At 39.7% G+C, this 24,362-nt stretch overlaps 1 protein-coding gene across 1 annotated transcript; it reads left to right on the top strand.

The window, feature by feature from the left end:
- The first annotated feature begins 728 nt into the window (after positions 1-728).
- On the top strand, positions 729-18,859 carry LOC149289096 (rho-related GTP-binding protein RhoF-like). Its single transcript, XM_089491046.1, has 5 exons — positions 729-884; positions 5,369-5,456; positions 15,450-15,559; positions 16,455-16,589; positions 18,692-18,859. Exons 1-5 carry the CDS (start codon positions 729-731, stop codon positions 18,857-18,859), a joined length of 657 nt encoding a protein of 218 aa, XP_089347172.1.
- Positions 18,860-24,362: the final 5,503 nt, after the last annotated feature.

Genomic DNA, 24,362 nt, shown 5'->3' with positions numbered 1-24,362 from the left:
ATTCAGGTTCCAGGGTTGGGCTGTCCTTTCTAAAGAGAAGGAGATATAAATATCCAATTGAAGGGAACGTAATACGAATATTTGTCGGTTCTAGGCCCACTGGTACCTAATGATAAACTGAAAGCGACTGTCCGTCTTACAAAGGTAAAGTAAGTAGAACACTAAGAATAACAGAAAATAGTTGGGGCTAGATCCTCCACCTGTTCTAGAGCCCACCAGGATATATGTCTAAGAAGATATCTTGCTCCACGTATACTTTTAACTCTTTCCATGAAAGTGGGGTGATTAGTTTTGTATAAGAAGTGACTCAGGTGGTACAACGTTTGGAAAATGGTCTCTATTAAACAATAAATAATAATCATCATAGCAACCAATAGCTTGGGCAAAGCAGACTTTACTGGTTGTTATGGTGATAAGGCCACTTACGCACTGGAATGCCTTTAATACGTAATCCCTATTGCATTTATTAGTTATCTGCATTAGTTGCTGCGGCTGACTCATAGTTTTGGGTCTGAAGGCGTATTAAAGTATACTTGTCACCCGCTACACTTATTGAACTAAGAGTGGGCGGTGATTAGTGCTGTCACATGGCTCCGGCAGCCAGTCAGAGTGGCGGGTGCGGGTCGGGCTGTGGCTCTGTGGATGTGAGTTGCCGGCGGGAGGTGCTGTGGTGAGTCTGCGGTAACACATGGATTAGCGCTGAGCTGGGCGGCGTGCACTCCGGCAGCATGACACAACCCAGCGGGGCTATAAGCAACGGCACTACGGAGCTGGGCAGGAGCCGCGGCAAGGGCAAGAAAGAGGTCAAGATAGTGATAGTCGGGGATGGAGGCTGCGGGAAGACCTCGCTGTTGATGGTATATGCTAAAGGAAACTTCCCAGAGGTTAGTAGCCACACTGCACCTGTTACACGAGGGCTATGGCATGGACACTCTAACATGCTTATGGAGAAATATCTCCGGGATGCTATCTCTCAACGCACACGTAAAACATGTTATTTCAACTGAACTACAGCGCAGTATTTAGTGATTAAAGCCCCTACGTGAATAGACTATAGTTCCAGTGCGTTATAGTGTAATATCCAGGTGTGTTTGGGAGGGAACCCTGACCAAGAAGTTTGTCTCCGCTATGGGTTTCTCCTGTACACTGCATGAGCCAGCCTCCAATGTCAATTAACAGGGAAGCCTTTTTATCTCCTGGCGATAAATGGAATAGAAAAGGAGAGACCGGTTCTGGAGACTCAGTATATAGTCACCAGAATGAGGAATCTGCACACACACCAAAGGAACTCAGGTGCTTAACTGTGCCAGGAAGGGCCAGCTCCCCAGTAGATCAAAATAAATAAAGTCTCCAGGCAATCAAGGGTTCCAGCTACGGCAGATTTATTGAAGGACAACACCAACAACGTTTCGACCTCACAATGAGGTCTTTACTCAGTATATAGACCATTTTATGCACTGCTCTGAATGTGTCAGGAGCCCCACAAACTCCGTGAAGACGGTTCGGGGGGCACCCAGGATTCCATCATTTACTTTCACTATTCCGGTCGGTGACTAAAGTGCACTTGTTGCTCAAAGTGAGCTGCTATTGTTGGCTGGAATGCAAGCAATTCTTAACTCTAGGTGCTTCTGAATACGTGGGTTCAAGGTTTGCCAATTGCTCCAGGATGCCCCTGGACAGGAGATCTCGGTGTATTTTCTAACCTCTTGTGCTTAATATTATCTTGGTTGGGCAGTTATGATTACAAGTTTGTGACATGCCCCCCCAACCTCCATCTATTATCACCCCCATCTATAAATCGTATATATTGTAATGGATTTTCAGATGTGATCTGTATTCCTAGTGAACGAATCCTACAAGATTGCGTGTCTGCCACTTTGTTCTGATCCTATGTAGCTTTGAAATATATATATTATGTTTGAATATATTCAGACAATCTATTTCAGGTGCAAAGGGTTACGATTTCTGCTGGTGTGCAAATGACACAACCCCGCTCATGTTTACAAAATCATCAGGCACTGGTTTGGTAAACTTGTAGGCAAATTCTATCACAAAGGATCAGTCTGGCGGCTGCTGTGTATATTTTAGTAATAGCGTGCTTCATTTCCCAATAGATGAACCTATTTATTTATTTACAAATCTCTCCCTTAATATGACGATATTAAGCTGCTACGCCCAAACACTTGCTCTATATAACTGTAAGTCGCCTGGAAAAGTTCTAGTTCAGCCGGAAAGCTCTAGACCTCGCTCCTATCATACAGATCCGTTGCTTATTCCACTAAAGAATTAGTGCTGCGTTTTGCGCATTTAAAAGACTGTATATAAATTATAAGGTCCCAAACCCCCTCCCTAGAAACATGTTAATATGCGTTTATTGTTTCAGGGGAGCTTTGATGTTTCTCCACGAAAGCGAAACACCTCATGACCTTATCTTGCCTGGATCTTTTCTAATAAAATGTTGCGACAGTGCTTAGGAACATTAAAGGAGATACAATCATTCCTTTTGATGTTTGACGTGCGGGAGTTGCGCTTTCCCCAAAAGGCTAACAGCCCAAATTCATTTGCATTCTCTGTACATTCAGTCATTGTGTACAGCGAGGGCATTTACGGGAACCATATCGATCCTTAAAAGGGGAGCTCCCACCATACCTTCTGGCTGTAATGTACTATTGGTTGCCTAAATGGATAGTTTAAAATTCATTTCTATTTATCACGCAAATCCTCAACTACCCGGGATCCTCTGCAATTTAAGGTTCTAGTTCTGCTGACCCGGAGACTCTTGGAGATTGGAACATCTCACATGATCCAGGGTGTACTGTAATCTCCTATATGCCGATGAAGCCCCTTACAGGTTTTCGCACCCCTTAGTGACCAGGTCCCCAAATACAGCACACACTAGATGTATTGTCTAAATGACACTGGGAAAACAGGAACTGAGAAGCAACTTCTGCTTCCAGTCTTCTGCTACACGTTGAAAGGTAACCTACTAACACTATAAATATGCCACATGAAAAAAAAAATCAATGTTCCTTTTTAAAAATAAGTCCTTATGGTGTCTTGACAAGTCACCACCTGTAGCCTAAATACTAGTTATGACATCTAGTAATTTCATGTATTTAGTGTGTTTGTATGTATCACAATACATGTATGGAAAGCCTGACATCTAATTTCGTTTATATGTTTAAAAATAACTGAATGTTTGTAAGTAACAAACAGCTGTGTCTTTACAAACACAGAATGGCAAAATACTTGTATGATGGCTATTCAAAATGTAGGAGATTAGTGAAAAAGATCAAATGGTTTTGTGCAGTTGTTAATTAGTTGTTGAGGGTAATGTGATTGAGGTGGTTGTCCACAATGATGTCATTTACAAGTTAATTAGAGAGGTCATTCATTTAGAGGTAAAGCAATAAGAGTTGCGATCCTCCAAAATGAAACCAGTGGTACATTTAAAAGTCTATATTAAGTTTGTTCTTGAAACCTCCCTTTCATGTGTGGTATCCAAAAAATCTTGTTGAGTATTAGTATGCAAAACCGGGTTGATATGGGCGAGACGCAGATACTTCTGGCATACTTGTGGGCTTTAGCCACTCACATCTGCCTTAGAGAAATTGCCCATAGTCCAGAATATGGAGAAAGTATTTGGAAGCTGCACCGTCCTCCTACAGTGTTGCTTAAAAAATAAATATTATAGCCCCCTTGGCCACGCCACTTCATGGCAAAATGCTGTGCTTGATTTGGGTGCATGTTTTGGAAATCATGCTCTGAAACCAGTGCTATTTTGTAAGCATGTCCTGTTTGAGCAGATAAAGTACTGTCTATTGTGCTTTAGGTATATTGTGCACACTAAAGAGGTTACTTCCATAGAACCAATGATCACTCATACGTTAATCTGAAATTGTGAATATTATACAAATATTTAGCCAAGAACCAAATTTGGGGGAGAGGGAATCACACTTTATTTTTGTTTGAGTATACAATGGAGCCATAGATATTGTATGTTTATTATACACAAGGTTTTGCTATGTTCAGAAAACACTAACAAAGATTACAATGACAGATAACAGCAATGAAGATAAATGAATCCTGTGATTTGTATATGTAAACCACTCCAAATAGCTCTCCGCTTGCATGTAGTGCTGTGCTACCCTGGCTCCTGAGAGCAATTGTGTGAATGAGTGGATGTGCCTATGGATGTACCAGTTATCCTGGCTACTCAAGCTGTCTGTATGAGAGCTGAATTCTGCACAGATCTATTCTAAGCCGATTATTATTGATATAATATGTCAGTGGGCCATGCATCATATTGCTTGAAGATCACATGTGAGGTCATGTATCAATAGCCACCATTTCCCCTGTTTTCCTTATCCAAGTGTAATATACAAGAATTTGGTTACTAGTAACACAACAAAATAAAAAAAACCTACGTGCCGTAGGCATACAGATCCTGAGCGGATACACGGTCCTATGTTATCTAAAAATACAAAGTCAAGCCAGATGGGGACTCGGGTGCTTACTGATCGTTATTGTTTTTATTGTTCAGACATTTGTCTATACAATACTCAAAGAGACTTTATTGTAAGGCTCTTGATATCTGACACTTAATATGCTGGACTGAGTGATGATCAGGTCTTATTACCTGAAAATACAAATAAATAGAAGTCGTCTCTGGCGATCTAAATAGACTTCAAAAATACAAAGTCAAGCTGCAAATTAACTATTGAAAAGCCATTTAAATACACAAACAAAGCCTACAGTATGCCCCCCGCAGATTTTAACCTTAGCAGCTGCTCAGAGCACCATTGTAAGAACTGACCCTTGCTTGGTACGCTTTAAAAAACAAGTTTTGTGTGTTTTTCAGGTAAGACCCATTTCAATGCCTAATGGGGTGGAGGGTTCAACATGATTGAGAAAAGGATAAATATCCCCTCTAAAAACAATCTTCACACTCTCATTAAAGTGTTGCCATCAGAGCCTCATTTGGGAATCTGAAACAAATCTAAAAACAAAGCTAAAAAAAATCCTTATGAGTAGAATAAAGCAACCAGTATTATATCAGCACTACGGATTTGATGGTGCTATGTAAAACAATAAATAACAATATTGGGGCTATTTCAATGCCTTTTGGTCTACTGTGTTAAAGGGACAGTTTACAGTCCCCGACACCCTTACTGTGTTTTCCATAATGCCATATTGTATACGGTTTTAAACGTTGTACAGCGCAACGGAATTTGATGGCGCTATATAAAACAATAAATAATAATAATGAATAAAGAAGAAAGTTGGCTGTGGCGTTTCTGGCATTACTATGCTGTATCTGCCTTTGTGAAGGTGAACCACGTTGACAATTTTGTATTTGTCTTAACAGCGATATGCACCCTCCGTGTTTGAAAAGATTACTACCTCCGTCACTATTGGAAACAAAGAGATCTTTTTGCATCTGTATGATACAGCAGGTAAGCCGTATTATTTGGAAAGTATTGTTTACAGGAAAGTGAATCATTGAATAATTCTCCTGTGACAGATCGTGTTCTGCTTGTAGAGATGTCTGTATTTGGGTCTCATAAACTATATGTGAGGTGAATAAAGATTGAACATGTTTTTCAGCATTGTTCCCTTTAACAATTGTGTTGACATTTGAATTAGTTAAATCATCTCTTAGAGGTCCGGTTAATTATTAATACACGTACTGGTATAGCTTTAAAAATGTGGTCTTACGCAAGGGTGGAGAGTAATTAAACGGGGAAGTCCCATGAAACTTGAAAGAATGAAAAAAAAATTTCACTAGATACTGTTATTTTGATCATAATGTATTATAATAAAATATGACAAAGTGAAAAAAATCTGCATTTTATTTGAAAATCTTTTACTCATCAACAAAAACTAACGAAAAAACCTGCTGAATAGATTCTAATATTTTGAGTATGAAATGGTTGTGGAGGCTAATGCGGCGAGGGAATTTAAACATGCGTGGGATATGCATATAACTATACTGAATCTAAGACGAGACGAAGGGCCAAATAAGATCAGAGTCTTTGCATCAAGGAAAAAAGGCAGATTAGATGGGCCGAATTCTTCTTATCTGCCATCAAATTCAATTTCTCTTTGCTTCACCTTGCCAAGTATAGACTATTTAATGGAACCAAATATATCCCCTTCTTCCTTACTGTTGTAAAACCCCTCAATGTCTTATATCCTTTTTATTCTGAACTTCAGGACAGAGGTTTGTGGACCATCGGATATATGAGTTCCATGTTTTACTTGAAGGTGAACATGCCTGACTGGGTCATGGCTTGCCTCTTGGCTTTATTTGGTTTTCGTGATGGTTGAACAAAGAGTGAATGCTTTCTTCTAGCAGTGCTCTCATAAAATTAATGAAGCTGTGCAGGAGCTGACAAATGCATCATAACCAGTAAAGGTCATTTAGTGCATCTAAGTTCCTGGAATTCTACTTTAGTTAACGTTCTGTCTTTGTGGGCATCTTCTGGCTTTTAAAGCGCACGGTCATAAAAAAAAAATGGTGTTTTTTTATTTAATAGGGTGCATTATACATTGTGTTAGCCCCTTTGCGCCTCAGTTTTGAAGGCTAATAGCTATGTTATCTGGGTATTATGTGCTGTCATGGAGACAGACTACAAATATGGGTGGCCTGTGCACACAAGTCTCTCTACAGCTTCATGGAATGCCATACACTATGTTAGTAAAACAGAGGGCTTCCTAGGTGTGCTCATGCACTACAGCCCACTTGGTTCCTGGATTGGGAATGTGTGTGTGTGTGTGTGTGTGTGTATATACATAGACTTTGTATGTGTATAAATATATATAACACACACACATACATACAATATTAGTGCTGGAAACTTTGTTGGTACGATTGGAAATAGGCTGTATCGTACTTACCTGTTGTGGTCCTTGTCCTCTAAATGTCCCCTTTACTGTATAATAAACTCAAGCCAAACTTTTTGAAAATAGTAGGTAGCTTAGTGGTGTGATAACTACATCAGAAAAAAATGGGATTTTGCAGTTATTTTTATAAATTAAAGGTGAGCAAACAATGTAATAAAACTGCAATGAAAGCTACATGGAAGCCTCCGGGCCCTGGGCTTTTGGAGGGGCCTGAGGGCCAGACTCCTCCATACAGACTATGTGCCCTGGCCTTGGAAGGGGTTCTGTTTTTGAGGAGGTGGTTCCGTTTGGACTACTTCTTCCCTATTAGAGACTCTAAAGACTGTGGAGCTCGGATACAGATTTGGAGTACCTGCATTTTGGGAGAGGGTTTTATGTGTTTTACTCTCCATTGGGTCAGGACTTACAGGACAGAGACCTATATGGCCAGTATTTGCACCAAGATCTGATATACAGACTAGGGAGGCACCGATACATCGGTGGCCGAAATATATCAGCCGAAAAGGGCATTATCGGCAAAATGGCAAAAAAAAAAAATCGCCTGCTGGGCTGCTTACCTGCGCGTTCGTGGCACAGTGTGCGAGCAGCATCTCGGCCAGGAAAAGCAGGAACCCAGCGGATTCACGTGAAAGAACATCACGTGACTCTGCCCTGTTCCTTCTTCCCCCTGGTGGCGTGGCTGGAGTCTGCGAGTGAGAGATCTGCAGTTCAGGTAAGGGGGTGGGGGAGGGTGTATGAGCAAGCATGTGTGTAAGGGAATGAATGAGTATCTGTAAATGAATGAGTATATGAGTGTCAGGCTCATTATATTGCAGCCCTTAACTGGATGTTGGAGTCCAGAGCGCAGGAGTGTAAGAACGCACTGATTTAAATAAACTTCACAAAGGACACAAGCAGAGTGTTTGGTTATAGGTTATATTACAAAAGTAAAGCAAGGCATCTCACCAGAAGCAGCAGAGTAGGAGGCATATCATGCATATGAGGGTAGAAAAGTCCAGGCAAGTACTCAAAAGGGTCTGGGACAGGTAGCAAGCAAAAAAGGGGACATCCAGTAGGCAGTCCAGGTGAAAGCTGTAGGCAGGCAGGTAGGTAGGTAGGTCCGGCAGGTAGTTGGGTGGGTAGGCAGGTAGGCAGGTCCAACAGGCAGATCCAGCGTCTGGCATGAACTATGGCTCCAAAGAGCTTAATGAACTCACAACTCTGTTACAGGGAGGCAGGGATATAAAGCCTGTTCATTAGGTCAGGTGTGAGTCGTCTAGGCTTCAGGTGAGGGAGGCAAGGTAATAGCAAAACCAAACAGCTGAACAGAAATACACAGCACATTAAATTATATACATAGCAAGATGTGCATACATGGTGCAGGATGCCACAAAGAACAGGCAACAAGGCAAAGAACACAGGGGATGGAGTGAGGAGCTGAGATGTATAAGGGAAAGAGGGCAAAGGTACATAAAATACAGACAGAAATAAACAGGACAGCAAGCTGTGGAGAGGAGTTTAACTCCAGGCAGACCTCTTAAAGGGACGGCCACGCCTGGCAGTTTCCAAGGCTGGGGCTGAACCCTGACAATGAGTGTGTGTGGGGGGGGCATGGCATAGGGAGCCTGTAATAACACTCCTATCCTCCCAGGGTCAAGAATGTGCTGGCTGCCTGGGCATGATAGGAGTGTGATTGCTGTTAGACAATATATATATATATATATATAATGACACTTGATATACCATTGGGAAGACCTTAGTGTAGAATACTTTGTCCCAGTCCTGGAAGCCATGGCTTCAAAAGAACACAATTAACCATATTTCGAGAAGGGCCACTGAAATAGCCTTATTGGAAAAAAAATAACACACAAGGAAACTTGTAAACTAATAACCGTACAGGAAAACACTGTAAAGGAGTTCAAGAAAGCTTGGCATGCACTAAAGCTATCCTAAAGAATTTATGTAACGTATTTGCAAAATGAAAAGTTAAGAGGTTTTTTGCTGTTGCAATCCTTTTCTATAACTGCGTCTGTGATATTAATGTGTGAGAATGTAAAGGAGACCATGCAGTCTTTCTATAGTTCAAAAAGCTTGGAGCACCATCATGATTAAGGCTGCTTGTAACACATATATGTTTTTATATATATGCAGATATGTTATAAATGGTCTTAATCACCATGATGTTCCGAGCGTTTTGAACTATAGAAAGACAGATGAAAGCATGTAAGGAATCTATGATAGGACCTGGCAAAGCCATTGATGTCGAATTACACAATGTAAAGGACGTTTGCCATTAAAGTGGTTTTGTGGTCTGCCTGCAACGGAAGGTGTTTGTGTTTACCTACGTGTTATTTGGTTGCTTTAGAATGTCACTTTGCAGCTGGAAACAGACTAATAAATTGATGCAGTGTTTAAGGCTATCGTTTCTAGCGGAGAAACACGTAATTATGTGTGTTTGGTGATAAGCACTGTTTCATATGCCACAAAATGCTCCTTTTGGAGGTTTTTGTGGGTTTTGTTGTCTTTCACTTGTTACAATAGGGTCCTTGTCACTTGTGTTCCCTAAAGTGCCCATCTGGCTCTATGCCACTGAGCATGAGTGATCTGAGCTGGTCCCTGAACACTATAGAGACATACACAGTGACCGTGTTTTTCTCACTTCTGTCTCATCTCTCTGTCTTTTGGACTGGGCAAGTCTTCCAGAAACTGAAATAAAAAGTTTAATACATTTGAATAGAGGATTTAGCATTTGTCTGCAGGAACCGAGAAACCTCAGATAAATCTTTACTGAAAGTGTTACAAAATGTTTTATATTATGTAATAATAAATGTAGCCCGTCCCATATGTTAACATGAGTTATGTGCTGTTAAACATAAATGTGGCGTTTCGAATCATTACCATCATAATCAACACCCTCTTGTATACTTCAAAGCTTATTGCATGTGTTTTGAAAGCTGTCATGACTTTAAATTACACGTGACTTTGGAATATAATTTTTTATCTCAGAATTTGTTGGGGGGACTTGCATAAACATTTCTTATTTTTTGCAAGTAATCCAGGTTTTTAAAATACTCATAACCAGAGCATGTTTAGGGTTATGTATAAACAGTGATGTTGGTGCAACAAATGAAGTGGTGCAGTTAATACGGTGATAAGATCAATTTTTATTTTGTGCACTAAAAATAGAAACACATTTGTTACCTTTCTGGCATGCTGTCTTTTGAAGCCAAGTCAGTTGTTGACAATGCAAATATATTTGGGGAGATTCTGCAGAATCCCCCTCCATGCATTTGTAAAACAGACCACATGAACATTTAAAGGGACCTATCATACGCATTAAATTTCAAATGGTGGCTGAAGTGTCCCTTTAAATTTAATTTCAATAGTTCAAAAGTCACTAGAAATGTAAATTATTGTATTATATGGGATTAAACCTCCTGCAAAAACGTATAAAATGACTGATCTACTAACGTTTATTTGCTTTACATAGTAAAGTGTGCAATTAATGTTTTGTCTAGGTGGAACAGCATTATAAAATCCAAGGATTGTATACATTTTTGTTGAGCATAACCATAAATATGTGCTGACTAATTCATAGATGGTATAAATGTACAGTCGTAAAACAGATCAAATTCCTTTTTGTAAGATCACTAAATTACTTTGTATAGTTAAGTATCGCTGTAGCGTTTTCTTGTCAAGTGGGTTTAGCTCGCGTTAAGTGGTGCTATCTGCTTGGAACTTAGGCCCATAAGAGGAGTTAAAATGTCTCTTCTAATGCTTTGGAGGAATTATTTCATATCTTGTGAGAGGCGGACTGTTGTAACTTAAATTCCATGCAGGATAGACTTTTCTGTCTCAGGGGAAATGTGGAATGGTGTGCATCCATATAGTGTATTGTACATGCTTATCAATGTCTGTTCCAAATGACCTCTGAGCTGAGTAAGATATGCAATCATAAAATGATTTCCCAGTTGCATTTACCTATTTGCGTGAAGGGGCAGACGCCATGCCAGCAGCTGAGGGAGCTAAGCAATTCTAGAATTGAGGTGAAGAACTGGAATGGTGAGAGATCAACAGTCTTTGAGAGAGTGTATAGTCAGTCACCATGTTTTCTTGTTTGGGGAAAGGACACATAATGGATTAGAAAAGACAGGCCTTGTGCATATTGCTGAGGACTGTCTTAATTTAATTTAAAGCATAAATAAAAAGGGATAGTTTTTAGGTCCAACCCTCATGTTAATCATAAAGGAAAAGTAGTATTTGGTATGCTTTTGTTGCACCATGGGAGCTGCGCTTCCGGGTGTCACAAGAACATTTGTCTTACCCAGAAGCACAGCCTAAATTCTAAGTTTTACACACCAGGCGTTCAATATTGCCAGCCCCCGACTCGCAGTGCGTGCAAATACACTTCCTGCTGGTTTGACAGGAAGTGTATGGTCAGTGTGATGATAAACTAAGTTGCTTGCAGCACACGGCATTGCATAAAGCCAGTTCACGAGGTTTGCGATGCATTTTTTCCCATTTCGACCCCTTTTTTTATTCCAGTTTTCTGTTATATACAGTCGTATGAAAAAGAGAGTACACCCTCTTTGAATTCTATAGTTTTACATATCACGACATAATAATCATCTGTTCCTTAGCAGGTTTAAAAATGAGGTAAATACAACCTCAGATGAGCAACATGACATATTACTGTGTCATGATTTATTCAACAAAAATAAAACTTAAATGGAGAAGCCATTCGTTAAAAACGAAGTATACCTTATAATTCAGTAGCTTTAGCAGCAATAACTTAAAGTAGTCCGTTTTCTGTATGACTATCAGTCTCTCACATCGTGGTGGAGGAATTTTGGTCCCCACACACCTGAACTCCCCAGACCAGCAAACTGCTAAAACCTCATCCTTTTATACAAGTGGTCACACTTGCTGATGACCATTTAATTAAGGGCATTTGTTTACCAGCACCTGTCTGCTACTTAGCATCTTAATTCCTATGGAAATACTAAGTACTATATCTATATCAATATCTCGCCATACTGGTGTCATTTGTACAGAAAGCATCATTGATTTTCCGATTCTAAAGAAGCTCTGTTTTGAATCAAAGGTGGGTTTATCCTTACAGTACTCGTATTCAAAGGGACTAACAAACTAGAATGGACTAAAAACAATCTGATACATGGGGTAAAGAGGGCCCTGGTTGAAAGATTGTCAGTCGCTGAATAGTCACTTTTAAGGCTGTAAAACACTTTGATGCCCTCGTACCCAGCAAACTTTCTGAGCTCCTTGAAAAGAGGGCTATCAGAGGAGGAAAGAAGGATTTTTCTGAAAAGAGACACTTGTGGTGTCTCATGACTGGCGTGTGTTTTAGTCTGATGAAATGGATCAGTAACAAGCTTACCTTAGCAGTCTGTTACTTTTGCGTGTGTGCACCCTATTTTGTTCCTGAAAATGGTCATTGTAGATATAAAGATGTGGGCTGCACTTAGTCCATATAGGAGAAGGTTAGTTTAAGAATTAGAGCTTTATACATACACCGATCAACCATAACATTATGACAGGTGACGTGAATAACATTGATAATCTTGCTATCATGGCACCTGTCAGTGAGTGGGATATATCAAGCGAACATTTCGTCCTCAAAGTTAATGTGTTAGAAGAAACAAAAAAAAAAGGAAGGATCTGAGTAACTGACAAGTACCAAATTGTGATGGGTAGACGATGGGTAGCTCTTGTGGAGTGTTCCCGGTCTGCAGCGGTCAGTACCTATCAAAAGTTGTCCAAGGAAGGAAAAGCAGTGAACCAGCAGCTAAATCTCATTGATGCACGTGGGGGGCCAAGGCTGGCCCGTGTCGTCAAATCCAACAGACAAGCTAATGTATCTAAGATGCATAGCAGTTTGTTGCATGTGTGGCTGTCACCAGCCAGTCAGGGTGCCCATGCTGACCCCTGTTCACTGCCGAAAGCACCTACAATGGGCATGTGGGCATAAGAACTGGACCACTGAGCAATGGAAGACGGTGGCCTGGTCTGATGAATCCAGTTTTTTAAATCACGTGGATGGCCGGTTGCGTGTGCGTCGCTTACCTGGAGAACACATGGCACCAGGATTCCTCCATGGAGGCCCCACCTCACAACTAACAGGACTGAAAGGACGTCTTGGTGCAGATACCACAGAACACCTTCAGAGGTCTAGGGGAGTCCATGCCTCAGCGGCTCAGGGCTGTTTTGGTGGCAAAGGGGGCACATACGCAATCTTAGGCAGGAGGTCATAATGTTATGACTGATTTTGGAAGAGCAGGGCCATCTTATTTCTGTTAGGTTGAACTTTATAGCAACTTTCAAAATTTCAAGTTGGAAGAATTGTCGACTCAACAGCAAATCATATGTAGGTACATATTTCCTTTAACATAACTGGGATACAAATGTTACTAGGTAAATCTCTATGCTGTTCCAATAATCTTGCAGTCTTTGTGTACCTCATCCAATTTCAAAACAGTTGTAGTTAGAGTCCACCACAAAAGTGTCCTGCTATGGTATTTGTTTTTTTCTTGTAGAATTCCAGGCTCTAATTACAGAGATAGAGAAAAAGATCTAGACAGGAAGCGCTGAGGTTTAACATCCGCCAACCTACATAACTTTCTGAAGTGTAAGCATCGTTCAACATGTCAAGCAAAAAAAAATCCTAAGGAGTTATTACCTGTCCATCCAGTACCTTTATCTGTCAGTATGATGTTGCTTTTTTACCACTCTTCAGGACTGTAAAAAAGGGTTGCTATGCAGTTATTGATGTTGCTCTACCAGTGTAATGATTACTAGTAAGTTTTTTTTTTTTTTGTTTGTTTGTTTGTTTTTACATCTGGTTGATCTGATGTGGTTTCCTGGGTGAAAAAAATGCTAACAGGGAAAAGAAAAAATGTCGGTGTGCTAAGCTAGTCTCAGGCTCAAAAAATACAAATGTGTAATACGAGGCCTACCAAACAGGTGTAAGCATGCTGCAAATAGTGTGTTGGCTGTACAATGTATACAAAAAACTAACTGTCTGCGCTTCTTACTCTAATAAAGTTGGCAACAAAAATATAAACATAATATAAATGAGAGGTTTTGGTTATATGAATTGGCCAAAGCATAATTAAGCTCACCTGCCACGTCATGGCACAGTTTTAGTTTTTTGTTAAAAAAATGCTAATCGTATTGTGCATACATCTTGAAGACAAAAAATATATACAGCGATCAGCCATAACGTGCTGACCACTGACATGTGATGGGAAAAACACTCATGTGATTATAATGGCACCTGTTTTGGAGGCAAAAGGGGGACCTACACAATATTAGGCAGTTGGCCATAATGTTATGGCTGATCAATGTATATGTATGTGCTAATAATGGCTTCGGATGTTTGAGTGCTACGATAGTGGTATAGCGGCTATTTTTTTTGTGTATTTGTCTTGCTGCTTATTGATGTACTCAACGCTATTCTATACATTATCTGAAGCCTAATGCACGTTACCCCAGCACTCAAAAAGTTAATATTGCTTATGGCAGGAGGAATGCGTGTGCATAAATGCAGTAGTCTGGAATGAAAGATTTTGTTCTTTTTCTTCTCCCTGATAAGTATGCAGAATGTAATGTTTAGGTAGAAGCAATGCTTAAAATTCCAGTCCAGCTCTGAAGCAAGACTATAATTATTATGGCCGGGGAGCGTGCTATTCAGACTAGAATGGCTGCTGGGGCCGGCAGGGTAGAGATGTATTGTCATTGCTGAGGTCCTTTTGTGACTTGAATCTGCCTTTTCCCAAAAGCATATTATGTGGACTTTCTATATTTCCAAATGAGTATTCTGAAAAATAGCATACATTCTATTGCTAATTTGGCAGCAATTATGTGGTCATTATGAAATAAACATTTTTGGGGGGCGTCAGTATTGTAACTGGTTACTTGTACTACTTCCACTTGCTGTCATTTATTATTATTATTATTATTATTATTATTATTTATTATTATTATTACTATTATTTTCCTCAATTAAATATGCCTCAAACTGTAGCAAGATACAGAGCCGGGTCATGTTTGCAGTAAATTTTCGCCCTTCTTCCAGGAGTTTCTCTCACCTGATCTCTCTTTTAAGCAACCTCATCTGACAGAGTATAATATGGATTGTAGTCCAACAACATCTCAAGGGCTGCAGTTGGCCAACCCTGTAGTTGTTCATAGCTGCATAGGTAGCCCTGGTTGCTTATGTTATAAACAACTATATATAAAACGGGTTAATGAAAATCACCTCTCATCCTTCCACGTATACGTTTTTGCAAGTACTCTTTCGTTATAAAGTCTCTAGAGTATTTGAAGTCGCTAATGACCGGAGAGACAGAAAAAGGAGATAAATATCCTAAAGGGCCACATTTTTTATATATATCTGAATAATATACAGGTATGTATTGTACACACTGGAAAATCTATTTTATTTTTGGTTTTTGTCACTGTAAATGAAGCTTATGAAATAATTTAAGTTAAGTTGTATATGCGTTAAAGTTTTTCATTTTTATTTCCATCGTCGCCCTTTACAGGACAGGAAGATTACGACCGTTTGCGTCCACTTTCATATCAAGATGTGAATTTGGTTTTAATTTGTTACGATGTTACGAACCCAACAAGTTTTGACAATGTTTTAATAAAGGTAAGTCTCCAGCCTTTATTTTGATAACCATGCTGTATCGCAGAGCAAGACGCTGGTTAATGCTTATTGTAGATTTAACAAGGCGTTTGTTTTTAAGGTTACATAATATAGCTTAGAACAGTATAAAGTTACGTTCTTGTATGAATGTATATGCTAACCAAACCATTAACATTGCTACCTTTTAACTGAAGGTGGCATAAAAAGTAATAGAATCAAATGCTTTTTTTATATATATAAAAGTATTGGAAACAGGCACATTGACAAAATATGTAACTGCTGTACAACACAAGCACAGGATACACAGAGGTAGATTGTGTACATCTTGCACCCAACACTTAGGCGCCCATGTTTAGGTGCTGCCTTATATTGTCTCGTTCTCAATTAAGCCAATCTGAGAAGATTAAAATGTGTTCCTGTTAATAGCACATAGCAAAGGAAAACTAGGGAGGTAAACAATGTGTAAAATATGATTCCAAAAATATATTACTAAATGTAGCACAGCCATAATAAGCACACTAAACTATGTTAGTTCTGGTTTGTTGAACCCTACAATGGGCATGTGGGCGTAAGAAGTGGACCACTTTTTGAGAAGGTGAACTAACATGAGATATATTGATAAGGAGGACTTTAATCAAAAATGATCACCTTCTACAGTTTTCTTTTCACTCCAGATCTGTAGTAGGCATCTAGTACTGTATTGATTTCGGGTGAAAGTGTCTCGCTGTTGAAGCACTTCGTGACTGTCACTAATTGGAAAATTCTTTGCAAGCAGAGATTTTTAGTTGGTTAGTAAATCTGTGCAAGCTGGTCTTTCTTCAGCACATTTTAAAAATTGTTGGATCACCAGATTCATTTTGTCTTATGCCTATCCTAACGCTTCATTCTGTATGTTTAGTGGTATCCAGAGGTGCACCACTTCTGCCGAGGTGTCCCTGTGGTGCTTATTGGCTGCAAAACAGACCTACGGAAGGACAAGGAACGCCTGCGTAAGCTAAAGACATCTCAACAGGAACCGATTACATACAGTCAGGTAAAAAAATGTATTCTAAACATTTCTGTCCTAGTCTCCAACGCCTCCTATCTTCTGTCCCTCCACTCCTAGCTCTGGGGCGTACGTTCTACTATAGCGACACCCGCAGCATGTCCACCCTCTCGGTCTGGAGGGATTACTATACAAGTCCTGCTGGCTCCCTACTGGCTGTGTGGCCAATGGTGCCAGGAGCTCAATACAGAATTCAGAAGATGCTCTTGATCACCAGATATTAATATTTCCCATCCGGTGTCATGCAAAAAGTCCAGACCAGCGAAATTTAGGTATATTGCTCTCTGTATGTCAACTTTTTATGTGTTTTGTGTAAAATATAGAAAGCTGTTTAATAAATGTCTTGTTAAATAGATATATATGAAATATATTGTCTGTTCAACGCCTCCAAAATACAAGTCAATCCCATTGGGTTTCCATCTAGTTTTTTTAATTAATCAATCTTTGACTGTTTCTTAGGGACCAGAACTTGCAAGAGATGCTTACTGAGGCTTATCATTCATAATAACTTGAGAGATTGAAATTCAGTGGATATGCCCCTTGAGGCATTTAATTAAACCAGGGGTGTCCAACCTGCGGCCCTCCAGCTGCTGCAGGACTACATCTCCCATTCTCCTCAGCCAGCCCCTTTGCTGAAAGAGCATTATGGGAGATGTAGTCCTGCAGCAGCTGGAGGGCCGCAGGTTGGACGCCCCTGAATTAAACCATCCTGTATTTCCCTTGACTCCTTTAGTAAGGATTGCATTGGCGTCTTCCTTTTAGATCTGTCACAGATTGTGTACGGGTTGGTCTGGAAGTCTGGGCATTCACAACAGTTGCTACATTTATACTTTATCAAATATAGAAGATATGAGGAAGTGTGATAAACAAGTGTTTCGTGCCTCCTTATTTTATGCAGCTATGCCACAGTAAGGTTTTTTGCAGAGAGAACCTAATTCACCACAAACCTCCAGCCCAAGCCGTCTCTACCCCTGCAGCTAGTCTGCAAACCAGTTCTCTCAGTAAAGGAAATTGGTTTTTTTTATTTTTAATATGATTATTAAAAATATGATGGTTTCCCTCTTCGATGTGCCTATCTCCTCATTTATCGTCTTCCTTAACCCAACTCTACCTCTGCGATGACATTAGGTCAAGCTCTAAATTAGGAGTATTTTTTTTACCAATTGAGTACCCCTTTTTTTTTTTCTTTTTTATGGTTGATGGGACCTTACTTCATCTGAAGTAGGAATGAACACAGCAGGCAACTCATAAAATAGTAAGAATTAACCTTAGAGGGAGCCCCATTTTATACCCCCCCCGAGCATTCTTTAAACTTAATTTATGAGGCGGATCCCAAAACACACAATCGGAACAAGCTAACAACTGCCAGTCAATAGAAAGAAAATTTGCGATTTTCACATTCTATTGTAAAAAAGGTGTGACGTTTATCTTAACATATCCTGGAAATGTTTAGTTATGTACAATAAAAGCATCTTCATCTGAATTAGTTTCAAAGCAGCACGTTATCAAAATTACTTTAGTAGTATGTTTTGGATAGCAGGGAACACCATATGCTCTCAACTTGTAACAGCTTCCTTATATTACAATCCAAATAGTTGGAGTAGAATGTACTGGCATTTTTATAAATTAACAGCACACTTTAACCTATTAGTCAAAGAGAAATGTCAAAATAACCAGAAAAGTTAAGCTAGAAATCAGGATCCTGTTCCCTTTTCAGAAAGGGTAGCCACGCCTCGCAACTGGAATGTAGAAATGCAAACTATGTATAAGGCTGACTGTGAAGGGGGGGGGGGGCAAAGATCAAACACCTTCCCACATGCTGCAAAATATCAGGAGCTGACAGTGAGCAAATAGTTGCATATTAATACATCATTAGGTGGCGGCGTTTTCTTGTTTATTCAAATTGTATTCTAGCTGAAACTAACAGTTGATTCTATATTCAGAGCCCATGAGAAAAATGAAAGTTTTTATGGAATTTAATGGATGGTGCCGGATAATGAGGGGGTATGGCTGGGTCAGCCCCAGTCCAGCAGCAAATCTCCTTCTGTGATACAGTTCGGTGCTAATCGTCTGCTTTTATTTTCTTACAGGGAGAAACTACCTGCAAAAGTATACACGCTGTAGAGTACCTGGAATGTTCAGCCAAGTTTCAGGAGAATGTAGATAATGTTTTTAAAGAAGCCACTTTAATTGCACTTAATGGAATGAAAAAGGAGGAAAAGTTGAAGAGGCGGCACAAGCAGTGTTTCATTCTTTGAAGAAGGAAGTGCTTTTACTGAGTGAACTTCTAAAGTGAATCCCATGCTGCCAAGAGCTTGGTACCACTCACTGTTTCATATCCAACTACTTGGACTATTTTTACTGTAAATATTTCTAATCAAATGTTTTTATCATCCTGTATAGTATTTTATCTTTATGCCTTGGAACAGAAATTAAACTGGCAATTTGGCTTATCTACCATTAACAAACATGATGGTTAGTTCTGTTTTATTCTCAATACAATGCTTGTGACTATTGTGAGGCATAATCTTATATACTGGTTGTACATGGCGGCATGTGATGGAGCATTATGTAAAGTTAATTTGACAACTTTTAACATACGTAAGCTTGTTAACAAAGCTTTGACTATCTTCTTTTTATGAGTAAGGTATCACAATGTGGTATCTGTATTGGACCTGTGTCTGACTGCCAAGCACATTAGGCTTAGGCTTAGTAGGTCACATTACTAGTGCTTGGTGAACAGACTCCATCACCACTACCTGTGTAATGTGTAGCTACTAGCTTAGGCACAGAATAAGTTTTTTGACTAAAAGCTTTTGTGCCTATGATAATCTGCTTTCTGATTTACATCAGGTAGATTCACCATACCCATTGATGTAAATATTGCTTATTACCCTGAACATGTAATATGTTGTCTAATGTATCCATCAGATAAATCATTCTTTTGAAGGGCAGTATGTCAATGGACATCACAACCCTATGTGAAAATGTGCCTTTGAAAAACATCCACTGACATATTTAAACTTTTTTGTGTCTGTGGTGGTCCTAAAAACATGGCAGTAGGGTTAGGTGTTATGGACACCTTTTCAAAGCACTCATCTTCTGCCATTGCTTAAGAAATGTATGGAGACCACCCCTTAAAGAACTCCCAGGATATGAGATTATTATTATTATTATTATTATTATTATTATCCTTTATTTATATAGCGCCAACAGTTTACGCAGCGCTTAATACAATACATAAATTCAAGGGGTATGACAAGACAAGAATTGACAGACTAAGACAAACCGATACATTTGGTGGAGAGAGCCCTGCTCGCAAGCTTACAATCTAGAGATGCTGTCTATTTGCAAATTGAAGCTTGCATTTAGATCAGTGCGTTTGTACTTAATATGACCATTTGCATTTCAATTTGTAAAATAAGGTTTTAAGATCAAGAGGCAGATGAGATCTTTAAAATTGGTATGTATTAAAATATATGGTTTTAGTGGGGGGGAAATGTGTAAGTTCCCATAATTAAGTGCTTCTTCCAACCTATAAATTTCAGAAGATGTGAAATAAAATCAAAATCCAGTTAAGACCCATTACACCCCAATGCTAGATGACTCTGAATTTACTCATGCTGTAGACCAGATAGTTCACCCCTATCCTGAGCTTAAGATGCATATGGTAAGGTAAATAAATTATTTTGCTAATTTCCTAATGGGGCAGCAGCCTTGTCACTCAATATAGCACATGTACCGTAACGTCTTGGGGAGCCACATCATATGAAGTATTTTATTTGTAAAGCGGTAGTAATGAGGGATGTACGGTTATAGAAACCACGTAAGACTTACTAAATGAGCTTGATGTGATAATTAGACTTGTGCATTCGTCTTCGGGCGAACATGAAAATGAGCACGAAGAGGCCGTTTTTTTGTTCGTTCCGAAGGAACGTAGAACAGAATACAGTGCCGGCAAACCGTAGGCGAAGACGAAGACTCACAATCACGAAGAATCGAAGATTCTTCGTGATCGTCTTCGTTTTTGCCGCGCAACCGCCAAAATTTCAAACAGGAGTGAGCTGATCCTCGTCTGTCCAATCAGCTCACTCTTGTGACGTAACGCTAAGGGTCTCGTCCAATGCCTGTGCTGCTGTTTTTTGAATTCTGAAGGCGCCTTTATAAGACCAGAGCTTGCCTGAGAGATCCATTCATTTTTCGCTGTGACTGCTTTGGCAACACTGCTGTGCTGCATCCGAGCGTTACAGAGAGAGATTGTTCTGTTCTGTGTGAGACTGGTAAGCCTTAGCCTGCCATTTCTCACTGTGTACTTCATCCTCACTTCAGTGCTACTTAATTAATATATTTAATAATAATAATTTGATTAATTTAATTTTTTTAAAATTAATTTGTCATCAACTTTAGTGTAAGTGCTGTTGAGTTGACAGTGCACCCAGTGCCTCAGTGGCACTGGGGTGCCCTTGCCCTGGGCTGGCACTAGTGCCTATTGCCTGTCCTGCTTAAATAAATTAAATAGAATTTATAAATTACAATTTAATAGAATCTATAATTTAATAGTTCATTATAATATTATATATATATATATTTGTCAGTCATATATATATATATATACTATAGTATACTAGTGTAGAGTGTACTGTAGACATTCATCTACTAGTGTCTAATTTAAAATCAGTAATATTAATTAATATAATTAATAATTGAATTCATTATAAAATTATATATATATTTGTCAGTTATAGTTAGTAATAGTATACTAGTGTAGAGTGTACTGTAGACATTCAGAACATCTACTAGTGTCTAATCTAAAATCAGTAATATCAATAATTCTCTAATTCTTTCTTATCTTAATAGTTAATTAAATTAGCTATAAATAAAAGTAATAATATTAATTAATTACTACTAGCGTATAGTTCAGCTAATCTTATTAGTACTGGTGCTGCAGCTCTATAGTTTGTGCTTTGTTTTAGCAACAGTAAGAGACCAAGTCAATTTTTCTTAATTAATCTTTCATTTTATTTCATTTGTTTTGCTCACCTCAGTCCATCAGTGAAGTGAACTTGTTGGGCTAGTGAGTGCAGCCGCATAAGTGCTGTGTTTTTTTTTGATCAGCAAGCAGTGACGTTAACTGTTTTGCAAAGATTTTCTCATTTATTTTACATTTTATTTCAATTTTATTAAAAGTACCCTTAGTGTTTTGCTCACCTCAGTCCATCAGTGAAGTGAACTTGTTGGGCTAGTGAGTGCAGCAAGCAGTGAAGATAACTGTTTTGCTGTGACATTTTATTTTATTTCTAATTCTTTTCAAGAAAAATTGACTGTGACGAGCTGTACTAAGCAAAGCTTCAAGCTACTAGCTGTAGTACTAAAATAATTCTAATCTTCTTTAATCTTAATCTATAATATATTATAAATAATAATATTCTAATTCATAATCTATAATATAAGTAATTCTAATTCTAAATTCTAATTCATAATCTATATTCTTCTATCTATAATACATAATATATAAGTAAATTAGTTCTAATCTATTAATATTATATAACTTAATATTAATTAATAAATCATATACTGAATCTGATTTAACCTCACTTTAGCTTAGTGGGTTTGAGAGCGTCTGCCTAGAGGTAGACTTATAGTAAGGAAATATAGCTTTAGGCTAGCATAGTGGTAGGCTAAGCTCTTAGGCCCGTGTAAATTCAAATTAAAAATAAAATACTGCTAGTTATTAAATAGTTAATCTTGAGTTAATAATTTCAATAACTTTAGGATTTTGGCAGATTGCACACAGCACAGTGCAGTAGTGCATAGTTTTACTTTTTAAGCAGTAGCACTGAAGAGAACTTCCTCTAATTTTTTTGTCTTTAATTCGTTTTTCCTTTTTTTTATTTTTATTTATTTTTTTTTTTATAGTTTTTTAAACACTACACTACACTACACTACACTACACTACACACACAACACAAAATTTGAAATGGATCCTCCTTTTGGGACTAAGGAGGGACAAGCTCCATCTACCACCACCACCACCACCACCAGCACCACCACCAGCACCACCACCAGCTCTAAGATGCAGCCTTTGCGTCAGTCTAGTCGGCCAAGTAGGCCAAGCTCTCGCTTATCATTTGGGGAAGCATTGCTTGAAGGATCATCAAGTAAAGGAAAGGCACCAAAAGCAGGCAGTAGTAGTGCGGCTAGGCCCACAAGCTCTATGGTTTTTTACGGAAAGCCTAAAGCACCAGAAGCACGTTCAAAGTTAAAGGGTAGCACAAGTAGTACCAGCCCAGTGACTAAAAAGAAGTGCCTTTTGCCCCAAGCAGCATCTTCCCCATCCACCAGCAGCATGCAAGGTACCAAGCAGAGCCAAATTAGCAGCAAGACTCAGAGGGGTCCCAAACCAAAGCGATCTCATTCCTTTGTAGGGAAAACCACCACCACCACCACCCCCGCCTCTACCACCACTAGTGCTGCGCCTACTGTTCCCACTGGTACCGCCACGCCATGTCCTCCTAGTACCTCTAGCAAGCCACCAAGTCCTTACAAAATTTTTGTAAAGACAGTTAGAGAGAGGGCTACACATAGTGGAACTCCACCTAGCGAGGTAGCAGAGGAGCCTGAGACTGAGAGGCCAAGTGCAGAGTCTATTCTTCCTGCTCGCACTACTACTAGTCACGAGTCTCACGACGATATCAGTCTTAGCTCCAGCCTAGCAGGAATTCCATTCGATCTGGCTAATGAAGAGCTAGACTATGAGCCAGAGGAAGTAGAGGAGATGAGTGGTCAGGAATCAGATTCCTCAGGGAGCAGTGTCCAAATGACTAGTGCACAATTTTCCCCTGAGCCTCCACCTTCTCCGCTACGATCATCACCATCACCACCACCAGCAGCAGCAGCAAAACCTAGCAAATCTAAAGCAATTAGCAGTCCCACTATGGCCAGTACTGTTACCACCAGTCCCACCACCACTAGTTCTGCCTCTGTTCATCCACCCCGAGCAGTAAGAGCAGCACCCAAGGCACACTCCAAGGCTATGCGCGCCCCAATTTGGGAGCACTTTGAAAATGTTGAAGAAGGGCGCTATGGAAAGTGCAAACATTGTGGGAAGCTAATAAGCAGAGGGAAAGTGTCTGGCCATTTTACCAGTGCTAGCATGAAGCATCACCTCAGCACTCAACACAACGCTGTGCTATTGGGGAAAGATGCAGAGGTAAAACTTAGTGCAGGCAGCATAGCTGGTGGCCGTGGAAAAACCCCAACAGCTTCTTCTTCTGAGCCAATAGCAGCAGCAGCAGCAGCAGCAACTAGTGCTGGCAGCCAGAGACCAAGGCAGGTTGGAGCACTGCATGCCCAGCCCACCCTGGAAGAATTTGGGGCATTCCACTCCAAGAGAACGATGCCCAAACAGCAGGCCAATAAAGTAACGCGACTTATTGGTCAGTTCATTGCTGTTGGAGGGGCATCCTTCTCCATGATTGAAGGGGAGCCTTTCAAACAATTGATGGCGGCTGTGGCTCCACAATACACAGTTCCGTCACGTTCCACTTTCAGCAGGAACATTGTCCCCTCGCTGTATCGGTCCTGTGTTGCAGCAGTGAAAGAGGAGCTTTCCAAGGCTGCTGGTCAGTGTGTTCATTTCACTACAGATTTGTGGAGTGCACCTAGCGCCCAGCATGCCTTTCTTTCTTTGACAGCACACTGGTGGCAGCCCGGTGTGTCTAAGGAAGTTGCTGCAGCAGGCTACCGATCATTCCTTCTCCA

This window comes from Sceloporus occidentalis, unplaced genomic scaffold, assembly GCF_023333645.1.
Source record: "Sceloporus occidentalis isolate IW3139 unplaced genomic scaffold, rSceOcc1.0.p SCAF_48, whole genome shotgun sequence".
NCBI lineage: Eukaryota > Metazoa > Chordata > Lepidosauria > Squamata > Phrynosomatidae > Sceloporus > Sceloporus occidentalis.
Note: the sequence above shows the minus strand (reverse complement) of the source record. Positions and strands in the feature narration are given on the sequence as shown.